Source organism: Podarcis raffonei, chromosome 16, assembly GCF_027172205.1.
Source record: "Podarcis raffonei isolate rPodRaf1 chromosome 16, rPodRaf1.pri, whole genome shotgun sequence".
NCBI lineage: Eukaryota > Metazoa > Chordata > Lepidosauria > Squamata > Lacertidae > Podarcis > Podarcis raffonei.
The window spans coordinates 42,531,341-42,545,804 of NC_070617.1; the positions used below are offsets into that span (position 1 = coordinate 42,531,341).

Here is a 14,464-nt window from a genome sequence, read left to right on the forward strand (position 1 = left end):
CGTCTTCAATGAAGCGTGTGCTATAAAGACTTAAAACTGCATTACTGAAGTCAGGGGCATGCTGGGGAGAGGGCAGGGCAGCTGCACCTGAGAAGACAGGCTTGTGAAGCATTGCACCTGGAAGAACTGTGGAGTGTAGGGGAGCAAATTTCAACCCACTTTTGGTGCTCAGTTTCTTGGGTGGAAAGAAGTGGGATTCATCTCTGGCTACTTCCCAGCATAGTTGTACTTCAGTGTGTGTGTGTGTGTGTGTGTGTGTGTGTGCCACTGGATAGAATGTTGTGTTGTGAAAGAAGTCACCTCCTGCCTGGCCATGCGATTAAGCAAGGAAATAATGCAGGTGAATGATCAAACTTCCAGGTGTAGGAGAAGCCAATGAAAACAAACCTCCAGTTGAAAAAATAAACTAGATGTCAAGCTAAATCTCTTTAGGTTAAATCTGATGAAATGGCCTCAGTTGATGAGGCCTAGAAGAGCATTCCCCTTCATGGATCACTGCGGTGCCGTGGCGAAGAGGCTTGAATAACTCAGAGAAGCTATGAACTATGCCGAGCAGGGCACCCAAGATGAACAGGTCATAGTGGAGAGTTTTGACCAAACGTGATCCACCTGGAGGAGGAACCGGCAAGCCACTCCAGTATCCCTGCCAAGAAAACTCCATGGACAAAGACAACAGGCACCAAAAAGTTATGACGTTGGAAGATGAGCCGCTCGGGTCAGAAGGCGTCCAACATGCTACTGAGGAAGAGCGGAGGACAAGTACAAGTAGATTCAGAGCTGATGAAGCGGCTGGGCCAAAGCCGAAAGGAAGCTCAGTTACGGATATGCCTGGAAGTGAAAGGAAAGTCCAATGCTGTAAAGAAAAATATTGCATAGGAACCTGGAATGTAGGAACCATGAACCTTAGTAAGTTGGATGTGGTCAAAAATGTGATGGCAAGAATAAATATTGACATCCTGGGCATCAGTGAACTAAAATGGACGGGAATGGGCGAATTCAGTTCGGATGACCATCATATTTACTACTGTGGGCAAGAAACCCATAAAAGAAATGGAGTGGCCTTCATAGTCAACAAAAGAGTGGCGAAAGCTGTTCTGGGATGCAATCTCAAAAATGATAGAATGATCTCGATACGAATCCAAGGCAGACCTTTTAACATCACAGTAATCCAAGTTTATGCACCAACTACTGGTGCTGAAGAAACTGAAATTGAGCAATTCTATGAAAACTTACAACACCTTATAGAAGTGACACCAAAGAAGGATATTCTTCTCATTATAGGGGATTGGAATGCTAAAGTAGGGAATCAAGAGATAATAGGAACAACTGGCAAGTCTTGCCTTACAGATCAAAACGAAGCAGGGCAAAGGCTAATAGAGTTCTGTCAAGAGAACAAGCTGGTCATCACAAACATGCTTTTCCAACAACACAAGAGACGACTCTACACATGGACATCACCAGATGGGCAGCATCGAAATCAGATTGATTATATTCTCTGCAGCCAAAGATAGAGAAGCTCTATACAGTCAGCAAAAACATGACCTGGAGCTGACTGTGGCTCAGATCATCAGCTTCTTATAGCAAAATTCAAGCTTAAACTGAAGAAAGTAGGAAAAACCACTGGGCAGGTAAGATACAAATTTAAATCAAATCCCTTATGACTACACAGTGGAAGTGAGGAACAGGTTTAAGGATTTAGATTTGGTGGACAGAGTGCCTGAAGAACTATGGATGGAGGCTCGCAACATTATACAGGAGGCAGCAACAAAAACCATCCCAATGAAAAGGAAATGCAAGAAAGCAAAGTGGCTATCCAATGAGGCCTTACAAATAGCGGGGGAGAGAAGGCAAGCAAAATGCGAGGGAGATAGTGAAAGATACAGGAAATTGAATGCAGATTTCCAAAAAAGAACAAGGAGAGACAAGAAGGCCTTCTTAAATGAGCAATGCAAAGATATAGAGAGAAAAAACAGAATGGGAAGAACCAGAGATCTGTTCAAGAAAATCGGAAATATGAAAGGAACATTTCGTACAAAGATTACCATAATAAAGGACAAAAGTGGTAGGGACCTAACAGAAGCAGAAGACATCAAAAAGAGGTGGCAAGAATACACAGAGGAATTATACCAGAAAGATACAGATGGCTCATACACCCCAGGTAGTGTGGTTGCTGACCTTGAGCCAGACATCCTGGAGAGCGAAGTCAAATGGGCCTTAGAAAGCACTGCTAATAACAAGGCCAGTGGAAGTGATGGTATTCCAGCTGAACTATTTAAAATTTTAAAAGATGATGCTGTTAATGTGCTACACTCAATATGCCAGCAAGTTTGGAAAACTCAGCAGTGGCCAGAGGATTGGAGAAGATCAGTTTACATCCCAATCCCAAAGAAGGGCAGTGCCAAAGACTGCTCCAACTACCACACAATTGCACTCATTTCACACGCTAGCAAGGTTATGCTTAAAATTCTACTAGGAAGGCTTAAGCAGTATGTGGACTGAGAACTCCCAGAAGTGCAAGCTGGATTTCGAAGGGGCAGAGGAACCAGAGACCAAATTGAAAACATGAGCTGGATTATGGAGAAAGCTAGAGAGTTCCAGAAAGACATCTACTTCTGCTTCATTGACTTTGCCTTTGACTGTGTAGGCCACAGCAAACTATGGCAAGCAAGCAAGAAAAAATCCTTAAATAAGAGACACGGGGGAATGATTAATGGTCTTCAATGTCTGTACACTAATGCGCAAAGCATGGGAAATAAACAAGATGAGCTTGAGCTCTTGGTACAGCAAACTAAATATGACATAATAGGCATCACTGAAACCTGGTGGGATAAGTCCCATGATTGGAATGTAATAATGGAGGGATACAATCTATTTCAGAGAAACAGACCAGACAAGAAAGGAGGAGGAGTGGCGTTATATGTCAGGGATGTGTATACCTGTGAAGAGATCCAAGATTTAGAACCTCAAAGCCAAAGTGAGAGCATTTGGGTCAAAATTAAGGGAGAGAAGAATAACAGTGACCTCATTGTGGGAGTTTACTATAGATCCCCAAGCCAAACGGAGGACATAGATGATGCCTTCCTGGAACAGATGGCCAAGCATGCAAAAGGAAGGGAGATAGTAGTAATGGGGGACTTCAATTACCCGGATATTTGTTGGATGTCAAACTCAGCCAAGAGCATAAGGTCAAACAGATTCCTCACTGGCCTTGCAGACAACTTCATTGTCCAGAAAGTGGAAGAAGCAACAAGAGGAACAGCCATTTTAGATCTGGTCCTAACCAATGTTGAGGACCTGGTTAGTGGGGTAGAAGTGGAAGGATCATTAGGCGCGAGTGATCATGCTCTTCTGAAGTTTACTATACAGCGGAAAGGAGCAGCCAAGCATACTAGGACTCAATTTCTTGACTTTAAGAAAGCCGACTTCATAAAACTTAGGGAAGTGCTGGGTGAGATCCCATGGACAGTAATACTAAAAGGAAAGGGAGTTCATGATGGCTGGGAGTTTGTTAAGAGGGAGATAGTAAAAGCACAACTTCAGGCAATACCAATGAGACGGAAACATGGAAGGTGCCTAAAGAAGCTAGGGTGGCTATCTAAAGAACTTTTAACTGAGTTAAGATTAAAAAAGGATGTGTACAAAAAATGGAAAAGGGGGGAAACCACCAAAGAGGAATTCAAACAAATAGCCAGCACGTGTAGACACAAAGTCAGAAAAGCTAAAGCACAGAATGAACTCAGGCTTGCTAGAGAGGTTAAAAGCAACAAAAAAGGCTTTTATGGGTATGTTCGTAGCAAAAGGAAGAACAAAGAAACAGTGGGGTCACTCAGAGGAGAAGATGGTGAAATGCAAACAGGGGACACAGAAAGGGCTGAACTCCTCAATGCCTTCTTTGCCTCAGTCTTCTCCGATAAAGAAAACAATGCCCGACCTGAAGAATTTGGAACAAATGATTCAGCAGAGGAAACACAGCCCAGAATAACTAAGGAGATAGTACAAGAATACTTGGCTAGTTTAGATGTATTCAAGTCTCCAGGGCCAGATGAACTGCATCCAAGAGTATTAAAAGAACTGGCAGATGTGATCTCAGAACCACTGGCAGTCATCTTTGAGAATTCCTGGAGAACAGGCGAAGTCCCGGCAGACTGGAGGAGGGCAAATGTTGTCCCTATTTTCAAAAAGGGGAAAAGAGAGGACCCAAATAATTACCGCCCAGTCAGTCTGACATCAATAACAGGGAAGATTCTGGAGCAGATCATTAAGCATACAGTCTGTGAGCACCTAGAAAGGAATGCTGTGATCACCAATAGTCAGCATGGATTTCTGAAAAATAAGTCATGTCAGACTAACCTGATCTCGTTTTTTGACAGAATTACAAGCCTGGTAGATGAAGGGAACGCAGTGGATGTAGCCTACCTTGATTTCAGCAAGGCATTTGACAAGGTGCCCCATGATATTCTTGTAAAGAAGCTGGTAAAATGCGGTCTTGACTATGCTACCACTCAGTGGATTTGTAACTGGCTGACTGACCGAACCCAAAGGGTGCTCGTCAATGGTTCCTCTTCATCCTGGAGAAGAGTGACTAGTGACTAGCGGGAGGCAGTGGAGGACAGAAGTGCCTGGCGTGCTCTGGTCCATAGGGTCACAAAGAGTCAGACACGACTAAACGACTAAACAACAACAACAAGAAGAGAATTATCTTTTTTGCTGATTGTGTTTTCACTCACACCTTGAGATCTACCAGCCCAAGTAAATCTGTCCAGCCTGGTCTGTCCACCTCTGTTTAATACTGTTTCTTCCATCCAACACGCTTCTAATGCTCTTAGTTCATGAGACAAAGGTTCTTGAGAGCAGAGCAGTAAGGCCTACAAGGCCTACACAATTATTCAAGCCTGCTAACTGCTGTTAGCAGCAAACTGCTAAGTCACTGTGACTCATCTTGAGTCTCCCTATAAAAGTAGCCAGCCTCTCTATGGGCCTCAGTGTTTGTGTCCCAGCCAGTGTGTGTGTTGTGTTGTTGCAGACAGATTGGCTCCAGGACTCTAGTAAATCAGTAACTAAGACTGTGCCTCTGTGAAGAGTCAGATAGCTGCTATGAGTACTCTGTGTATGCTCTTTAACTATGCTGTTTCTGAACAACACTGTTTATGAAGAAGACTCTGCATTGATTAATTTACTGCTGCACGACATTAGTTGGTGAAATAAAGCCACACTATTTCCTTTGAAAGAGGGCCCATAGGAAATGGGGTGTTTCCTTAGCTTCCCCATTGCCCCGCTGCAGGTATGTTCAAATTGTGTTGGGCTGAATAAATAGCAGATCTCAGAAAGTCTTTAAAAGATCTAACTCCCCAGTCCAACACCCACATCTTACTTCTTCTGCTTCTTCTCCAGCTCATGGTTCCGGCTTTGCTGGCTTTCCATCAACACTCGTGTATCTCCCAAATCACACGTCAGCTGCTTACACTTTCTTTTCAGCCACTGCGCTGTCCGCCTGGCACCTTCATACGCCTTCTGGGCCTCACCTAGCTGCAAGGCAGGGAGTGTGGTGGGTTGAGAAGTGAAAACAAGAGAGACCCGCACAGGAGTGTCACATGCTCACCCAATGGATGTGGGCCCCGTAAAACCCCATTGCCACTTGCCCAGTTGCCAAGCAGATGGCTGCAGAAAAAACCACAAGCAGCTGGTATTGCCCTCTCCCACTGCTTGCCAACAGCAGCTGGAATTCAGTGGTAGCTGCCTCAGACCATGGAGGGTCCATTGGGACAAAACTAGAACTGCGCTAGATCAGGCTAAAAGGCCATTCTGCTTCCCACAGTGGCTGGCCAGGTGGCTGGGAAAACCATAAGCAGGGAACTTAGCCAGTGGCTTTACTCTTCTCTTTTTCCCCAACACCTGGTATAATAACAATAATATTTTTTAAATTTATATCCCACCTATCTTGCTGGGTTTCACAGCCACTCTGGGCTTACAACATAGATAAAAACACAACAAAGCATCAAACATTAAAAAACAAAATACCCTATACGAGCAACAAACAAACCAATAAACCAATAGAAACCAACAACAACAACTATAAACAATTTACAATTATACCCAAATTAAAATAACCGCCAACTCCAACTAAACATTTAACCAACATCAACCTGATAAAAGCAGAGGAATCAAAATTAGAACCATTTAAAATATTTTAAAACATTTTAGCCAGTTGCCCCATTCCAAGAGTTGTTCCAGCAATGTCCTTCCGGCCTCCCAGGAGCCTCTTTTAGGAAGGATCCCTGAGTAATACTCAGGGATAAACTGCTCCTGAACAGGAGGGTTCTGTCTAGTTATTACAGTATTACAGACCATCATATAGTTATTACAGTCCATAATTGATTGTTTCATGCGGGTGGAGGTTTCCTGACTATTTATTGAACCATGGCTGTTTTAACATCATGTTGGTAAGCTGCTTAGTGTTTTCTTTGGAACAGAAAGTGCAGGTTGTAGATCTAGGTTGAAAACACAAGTTTAAAAAACCCTCCATGCATTTCTCAAATCCCTTTTTACAAAAGAGTAAGATGCTTTCCTGAGCATGGCAACCCAAATTAAAAATTGCGTCTGTACATTTGAGGTGCTGGGAAGGTCTCAGAGCTCACATCAAAAGCATCTGCTTGGCATGCAGAAGATTCCAGGTTTAAACCCCAAAGGCATCTTCAGATAAAAAAGGATCAGGTAATAGGAAAAGTTGTTTGGGGCTTTTTAATTTAGAGGGGAAAGACCAGTAAAAGGAGGGCATTATAGAGGTGTATATTGCAGTTGGCTGTAGTACCTGGAGAGAAACAGACAGACAGGTTGTGTATCCACAGCAGTGACCAGAGGAGGAATGACCGCTGGGAGAAGAAACGTCCTGGTGCATCTGCAGCAGTACAACTGGACACCTTCATCTGCCCCAGCTGCAACAAAGCATGCCTCTCCAGCATTGGTCTCTACAGCCCCAGCAGGCTCTGTATCTTTCCAACGGTTTGACGTCACCCCCAAAGAAGCACCCCTCCACTGTCTCCCATGACAGACAGGTGCAAACCATAGAGAAACTATACAGAAATAAGTCTTTCTCCCTCTCTCATCATAATACTAGAGCCCAATGTGATAATCCAATGAAGCTGAAGAGTTGAAAACAGAAGAAAGGACTTCTTCATGCAGTGGATTTGCTCCCACAAGATGTAGTGATGGTCACTGACCTGGACGGCTTTAATATAGAATTAACCAAGTTTATGGATGGGAAGACTGTGGACAGCTACTAGTCCTGAGAGCTATAATCTTTCCTGCCCAAGTACCAGCTGCTGGGGTTCAAACAGGTGGCTGGACGAGATGAGCCTTTGAACTAACTTAGACGGGCTCTTTTCTGTCCTTATGCAACCTCTTTTGTGTCTGGGACCCTGGAGAGTTGCTGCCAGTTACAGTGGATGATGCCAGGCTAGATGGGCAAATAGTCTAGGCTGGTTATCAAGCAGCCTCTATCTCCTTCGAGTTGTTGTTGTTGTTTAGTCGTTTAGTTGTGTCCGACTCTTCATGACCCCATGGACCAGAGCACGCCAGGCACTTCTGTCCTCTACTGCCTCCCGCAGTTTGATCAAACTCATGCTGGTAGCTTCAAGAACACCATCCATCCTCTGTCATCCCCTTCTCCTTGTGCCCTCCATCTTTCCCAACATCAGGGTCTTTTCCAGGGAGTCTTCTCTTCTCATGAGGTGGCCAAAGTATTGGAGCCTCAGCTTCACGATCTGTCCTTCCAGTGAGCACTCAGGGCTGATTTCCTTAAGAATGGATAGGTTTGATCTTCTTGCAGTCCATGGGACTCTCAAGAGTCTCCTCCAACACCATAATTCAAAAGCATCAATTCTTCGGCGATCAGCCTTCTTTATGGTCCAGCTCTCACTTCCATACATCACTACTGGGAAAACCATAGCTTTAACTATACGGACCTTTGTTGGCAAGGTGATGTCTCTACTTTTTAAGATGCTGTCTAGGTTTGTCATTGCTTTCCTCCCAAGAAGCAGGCGTCTTTTAATTTCGTGACTGCTGTCACCATCTGCAGTGATCATGGAGCCCAAGAAAGTAAAATCTCTCACTGCCTCCATTTCTTCCCCTTCTATTTGCCAGGAGGTGATGGGCCAAGTAGCCATGATCTTTGTTTTTTTTGATGTTGAGCTTTAGACCATATTTTGCGCTCTCGTCTTTCACCCTCATTAAGAGGTCCTTTAATTCCTCCTCACTTTCTGCCATCAAGGTTGTGTCATCTGCATATCTGAGGTTGTTGATATTTCTTCTGGCAATCTTAATTCTGGCTTGGGATTCATCCAGCCCAGCCTTTCGCATGATGAATTCTGCATATAAGTTAAATAAGCAGGGAGACATTATACAGCCTTGTCGTACTCCTTTCCCAATTTTGAACCAATCAGTTGTTCCATATCCAGTTCTAACTGTAGCTTCTTGTCTCACATAGAGATTTCTCAGGAGACAGATGAGGTGATCAGGCACTCCCATTTCTTTAAGAACTTGCCATAGTTTGCTGTGGTCGACACAGTCAAAGGCTTTTGCATAGTCAATGAAGCAGAAGTAGATGTCTTTCTGGAACTCTCTAGCTTTCTCCATAATCCAGCGCATGTTTGCAATTTGGTCTCTGGTTCCTCTGCCTCTTCTAAATCCAGCTTGCACTTCTGGGAGTTCTCGGTCCACATACTGCTTGAGCCTTCCTTGTAGAATTTTAAGCATAACCTTGCTAGCGTGTGAAATGAGTGCAATTGTGTGGTAGTTGGAACATTCTTTGGCACTGCCCTTCTTTGGGATTGGGATGTAGACTGATCTTCTCCAATCCTCTGGCCACTGCTGAGTTTTCCAAACTTGCTGGCATATTGAGTGTAGCACCTTAACAGCATCATCTTTTAAAATTTTAAATAGTTCAGCTGGAATACCATCACTTCCACTGGCCTTGTTATTTGCAGTGCTTTCTAAGGTCCATTTGACTTCACTCTCCAGGATGTCTGGCTCAAGGTCAGCAATCACACTGCCTGGGGTGTACAAGACATCCATATCTTTCTGGTATAATTCCTCTGCGTATTCTTGCCACCTCTTCTTGATGTCTTCTGCTTCTGTTAGGTCCTTACCACTTTTGTCCTTTATTATGGTAATCTTTGTACGAAATGTTCCTTTCATATTTCCGATTTTCTTGAACAGATCTCTGGTTCTTCCCATTCTGTTGTTTTCCTCTATTTCTTTGCATTGCTTGTTTAAGAAGGCCTTCTTGTCTCTCCTTGCTATTCTTTGGAAATCTGCATTCAATTTCCTGTATCTTTCACTATCTCCCTCGCATTTTGCTTGCCTTCTCTCCCCCGCTATTTGTAAGGCCTCATTCGACAGCCACTTTGCTTTCTTGCATTTCTTTTTTATTGGGATGGTTTTAGTTGCTGCCTCCTGTATAATGTTGCGAGCCTCCACCCATAGTTCTTCAGGCACTCTGTCCAGCAAATCTAAATCCTTAAACCTGTTCCTCACTTCCACTGTGTATTCATAAGGGATTTGGTTTAGATTGTATCTTACCGGCCCAGTGGTTTTTCCTACTTTCTTCAGTTTAAGCTTGAATTTTGCTATAAGAAGCTGATGATCTGAGCCATAGTCAGCTCCAGGTCTTGTTTTTGCTGTCTGTATAGAGCTTCTCCATCTTTGGCTGCAGAGAATATAATCAATCTGATTTCGATGTTGCCCATCTGGTGATGTCCATGTGTAGAGTCATCTCTTGTGTTGTTGGAAAAGCATGTTTGTGATGACCAGCTTGTTCTCTTGACAGAACTCTATTAGCCTTTGCCCTGCTTCGTTTTGATCTCCATGGCCAAACTTGCCAGTTGTTCCTTTTATCTCTTGATTCCCTACTTTAGCATTCCAATCACCTATAATGAGAAGAACATCCTTCTTTGGTGTCACTTCTATAAGGTCTTGTAAGTCTTCATAGAATTGGTCAATTTCAGTTTCTTCAGCACCAGTAGTTGGTGCATAAACTTGGATTACTGTGATGTTAAAAGGTCTGCCTTGGATTCGTATCGAGATCATTCTATCATTTTTGAAATTGCATCCCAGTACAGCTTTCGCCACTCTTTTGTTGACTATGAGGGCCACTCCATTTCTTTTACGGGTTTCTTGCCCACAGTAGTAGATATGATAGTAATCCGAACTGAATTCGCCCATTCCCGTCCATTTTAGTTCACTGATGCCCAGGATGTCAATATTTATTCTTGCCATCTCATTTTTGACCACATCCAACTTACCCAGATTCATGGTTCTTACATTCCAGGTTCCTATGCAATATTTTTCTTTACAGCATTGGACTTTCCTTTCGCTTCCATGCATATCCGCAACTGAGCATCCTTTCGGCTTTGGCCCAGCCGCTTCATCAGCTCTGGATCTACTTGTACTTGTCCTCCACTCTTCCCCAGTAGCATGTTGGATGCCTTCCGACCTGAGGGGCTCATCTTCCAGCGTCATAACTTTTATATGCCTGTTGTCTTTGTCCATGGAGTTTTCTTGGCAGGGATACTGGAGTGGCTTGCCGGTTCCTCCTCCAGGTGGATCACGTTTGGTCAAAACTCTCCACTATGACCTGTTCATCTTGGGTGCCCTGCTCGGCATAGTTCATAGCTTCTCTGAGTTATTCAAGCCCCTTTGCCACGGCAAGGCAGTGATCCATGAAGGGGTATCTCCATGAAGTGGTATCTCCTTCGAGTAGGAAGCCACATTTCCTGGTGCTTCACTTGTGGGCCAGAATGAAACAAGTGTTCCTTAGGGAGGTCAGGTCTCCCCTTTTCACTAGAACTCATGTCCTCCAACCTCTGCAAAGAAGGTGACAGAGAGAGCAATTGCTATTAAGGAGTCCCTTTAAATAAGCTGAATGTTGAATTAATGAAGCCTGTAATTCCAGACAAGTGCCTGAATGCAAATGGGTTGTTTGCCTTCACCACAGCCCTCCAGAATGACGGAAGCTTCATTACTTTTTAATGTGCCATGAATTTATGTAGTTATTCTTGCCCATTCCTTCAGCCTGGGGATCATCAGCAGTTCTTCAAGGCGGCTTTGGGCTGGAAAGCAAACCGCAAGTCCACCCTGGTTTATTTTTAGAAGGCAGGCATCTGCCCTACACGGAGTCAGAGCATCAGTCCATTTAGCTCTGCTTCTGTGCTGTCTGCTCCCTGGGCTCTCAGGCCGGGGTCTTTTCCCAGAGCTCCCTGGAGATGCTGCCACGGATGGAACCGCAGGAACCAGGGACTCTTTGCATGCAAAGCAGGTGCTCTAAACTCTGAGCTACAGTCCTTCCCTAAAAGCAAAGATCCCAGTGCTCATGGTTCCAAATAAAAGGCTGATTTGAAAAGGGATCTCAGAAGCTGCCTTTTCCTGAGTCCAGCAATTGGCCCATTTGCCTCCACTTTGTCTGCAACGACTGGCAGAAGCAGCTCTCCAGGGTTTCCTGCAGGGGACACTCCCAGTCCTTCCTGGAGATGGAGACAGGGATGGAACCTGTTACTTTCTGCATGCAAAGGCAGTGCTCTTCCATGGAGCTACAGGCTTCTTCATCACAGATGCCCTGAGGTGATCTCACGGCAATGCTTGCATTATTTGAGAGGGGCTTTAATGAAATCTGCAAGCCCCAGCCCTAAACATGTTTCTCTATTCACACACACACTTAAAAGTCCTCTAAAACGGTACCTAAAGGAGCCAGCAATGCTTATATTTTGTGTAATATTAAGAACATAAGGAGAGCCTGCTGGATCAGGTCAAGGGCCAATCCAGTCCACCTTCCTGTCTCACAGTGCCTCACTGGATGCCCCAAAAGGAAACCCTCAAGTCGGATTTGAGCAGAAAAGCAACTCTCCCCTCCTCTCTTTTCCAGCAACTACTATCCAGAAGCATCACTGTTTCTGACCATGGAGGCAGAGCAGAGCCATCTTGACATCCTGACAAGCAGCCACTGGCAGCCTTTTCCTCCATGAACTCGTCCAAGACTCTTTTAAAGTCATCCAAGTTGGTGGCCATCCCATCCTCCTGGGGGAGGGAGTGCCCATGTTTAACTCTGTGCTGCGTGAAGAGGGACTTCCTTTTATTGCTGTTTTAATCATTTAATCTTGTTGGTGCATTTATTATAGCTGCCTAGCCATTGCATAGGGAGGCCCTCTTGTGAGGAGCTACCCCAATGGTGGGACAGAAAAAAATGATAATAATAAATGTATTACTGCTTTCCTCAGTGTGCTTTTATTGATGCTCCTCTCTCTTTGATTGCTCTGCCTCTGCTTTTATTATCCCCTTCTTCCGCTCCTTTCCTGCTTCTGTTTTAAAAGGTGTTAATAGTCTTGTTTTATTGCTGCTTATTGATCTTTGTATTCACTCGTATTTTGATGCCTTTTTGTCATTAACTGCTTCGCAAACATTTAAAGTTGAACGGCAGGGCAGAACATCATCTAATTAATTAAGACCAATTAAAATTAAATTGATTCTGCTGCATCAAGCACTTCTGAATGAGCCAGTCGTATCCAATCTTGAAGCCCACCAGGTCCTTCCAAATGTTTTGGACGACAGATAGAGCAGTTGGAGGAGGAGAGGGCAGAGGCTGGAAAATGAATTGTGAGTGGAGGGGCACCCTTCTTCCATCATTGGGACCCCCTGGGGAACTCACCAAACCTGCTGCACCTGGAATTGGGTGTGGAGAGGGCAGCTGGCTGCTGAGTGGGACACACCTGTGGGCAGCAGCCTGATGAGGCTCCCTCCACCTTGGGCCTGCCCATTAAAAGCATACATGGAGGGAGAGACTAGGGCGATGGCAGGAGCTTCTTGGAACCTTCCCCTCTGTGGGAGCTTTCCGAGGAACAGCTGTGAGTTAGTTTAGGCCCTGGGTGCAGGTACCAGGGTGGGTAAGTTGAGTCCTGGGTGAGGCCGAGAGGGGTGGGTATGCCAGGAGCAGGAGGAACTGATATTGGCTTACATGTACTTAGAATTTTTGCTTTACTGTAACATTTTTATAAGTAACTCTGTATTTTTGTAAAACCTGTTGTGGTTCAAGCTGTCTGTTGTTTGGTTTTTTGTATACCACTTAGAGAAATGGTCTTAAATATAAAAACTAAAATATAAAATATGCTCTCATTAAGTGCTAGCTGGGGCTGGTGAGAGTTGCAGTTCAAAACATCTAGACAGACAAGGTTAGGGAAGGTTGATCTATACCAATTGTTTGCACTGGGAGTTGAATCATTTCTCTGGGCTTCTATAAACTGTGGTATACAGAATAGTCCAGGCCAGTGGGCACCATTAACTACTGTGTTAAAGGCATAAAGCCAACAGGGACTAAGACCCAGAAGGAGTAGCAAGCCAGCAGGGAGAGAATAGCCCTTTTCTCACTGTGGGAAGTCCACAGACAGGAGCTGAGCACAAGAGCAGTCCTCTCCCTTCCTGTGGTTGCCAGCAACTGGTATTGAGAAGCATTGCTGCCTCTGACTTTGAAGGCAGAGCATAGCCATTGTGGTAATAGCTATCAAAAGCCATGAATTTGTCCAATTCCCCTTTAAAGCCATCCAAGCTGATGGTCATCACTGCCTCCTGTGGGAGTGAGTTCCCTAGTCTAACTATGCACTGCCTGACATCCAAGGGCAGCTTCAGGAAGACTCTCATGACAGGCTCAGTGATCTGCACATGGGAGCCCACTGGGGGGAAATGTAAACACACGGCCCCACCCCAGCCAATGCTCCTTGGCCTGCCTTTTGTTCCAGCTCCTTTTTGGATGTCTGCTCCGCCTCCAGCCTTTCCTCCAGCTGTGTGATTCTTTTCCGGAGAAATCCAATCTCAGTCTGTGCACAGTCCAGGCGCATCTGCCATTCATCTCCTGTTAATGCCAAAAGAGACACATTTACATTGCACATCCAAACTGCTCAAATAAAGTCCACACAGATGCTGCTGCACCCAAGCAGGCACAACAAAATGGCTTGTGGTCACAGGATTTTCAGGGGACCTAGTGAAGTGCTGTGTTATTAGAGAAGTGTCAACCAGGGTCCTGAGCTGTAAAGGGCAGCTGTTTACAGGAAACTGTTTAGTTTAGAGAAAAAGTGAGAAGAGGTAACATGATACGAAAAGTGTTGGATGTAATTCATTGGTGCAGTCAAATGCAACGATCTTTGTTTCCCTAGAGTGGGCATGGGCAGGGGGACATCCAGTCTGGGTAACTTCCTGTCCCAGTCGTCTGGAGCTTTCTCCTCCTGCATGTGACCTAGGAGATGGACGTGGCTCTGACTGACTCCATAAAAGAGCCGAGTCACGGAGCCATTTTCTCAGTCTGTTTTTTTTTTCCAAGTAAATGTTAATTTTTTTCCTTACATATTCTTTTCCAACAAATTGTAATAGCACCATACATTCCCTTTGACTCTGCCGAGTCGCGACCCCCCTCCCTCCCCACAACTGG

General features: G+C 44.7%; 1 protein-coding gene across 3 annotated transcripts in view; it reads right to left on the minus strand.

Moving 5' to 3' along the window:
- MYO18B (myosin XVIIIB) overlaps positions 1-14,464 on the minus strand; it is a 288,747-nt gene that overhangs the window by 112,327 nt on the left and 161,956 nt on the right. For all 3 annotated transcript variants that reach the window (XR_008327976.1, XM_053368460.1, XM_053368459.1), the window contains exons 27-28: positions 13,767-13,891; positions 5,372-5,526 (exon numbers count right to left, since the gene is read on the minus strand). Coding sequence is in view for 2 of the 3 variants with exons in the window: in XM_053368460.1 (XP_053224435.1) it covers positions 5,372-5,526; positions 13,767-13,891 (280 nt within the window). In the remaining variant the exon portion in view is untranslated. The remainder of the gene's footprint in view (positions 1-5,371; positions 5,527-13,766; positions 13,892-14,464) is intronic.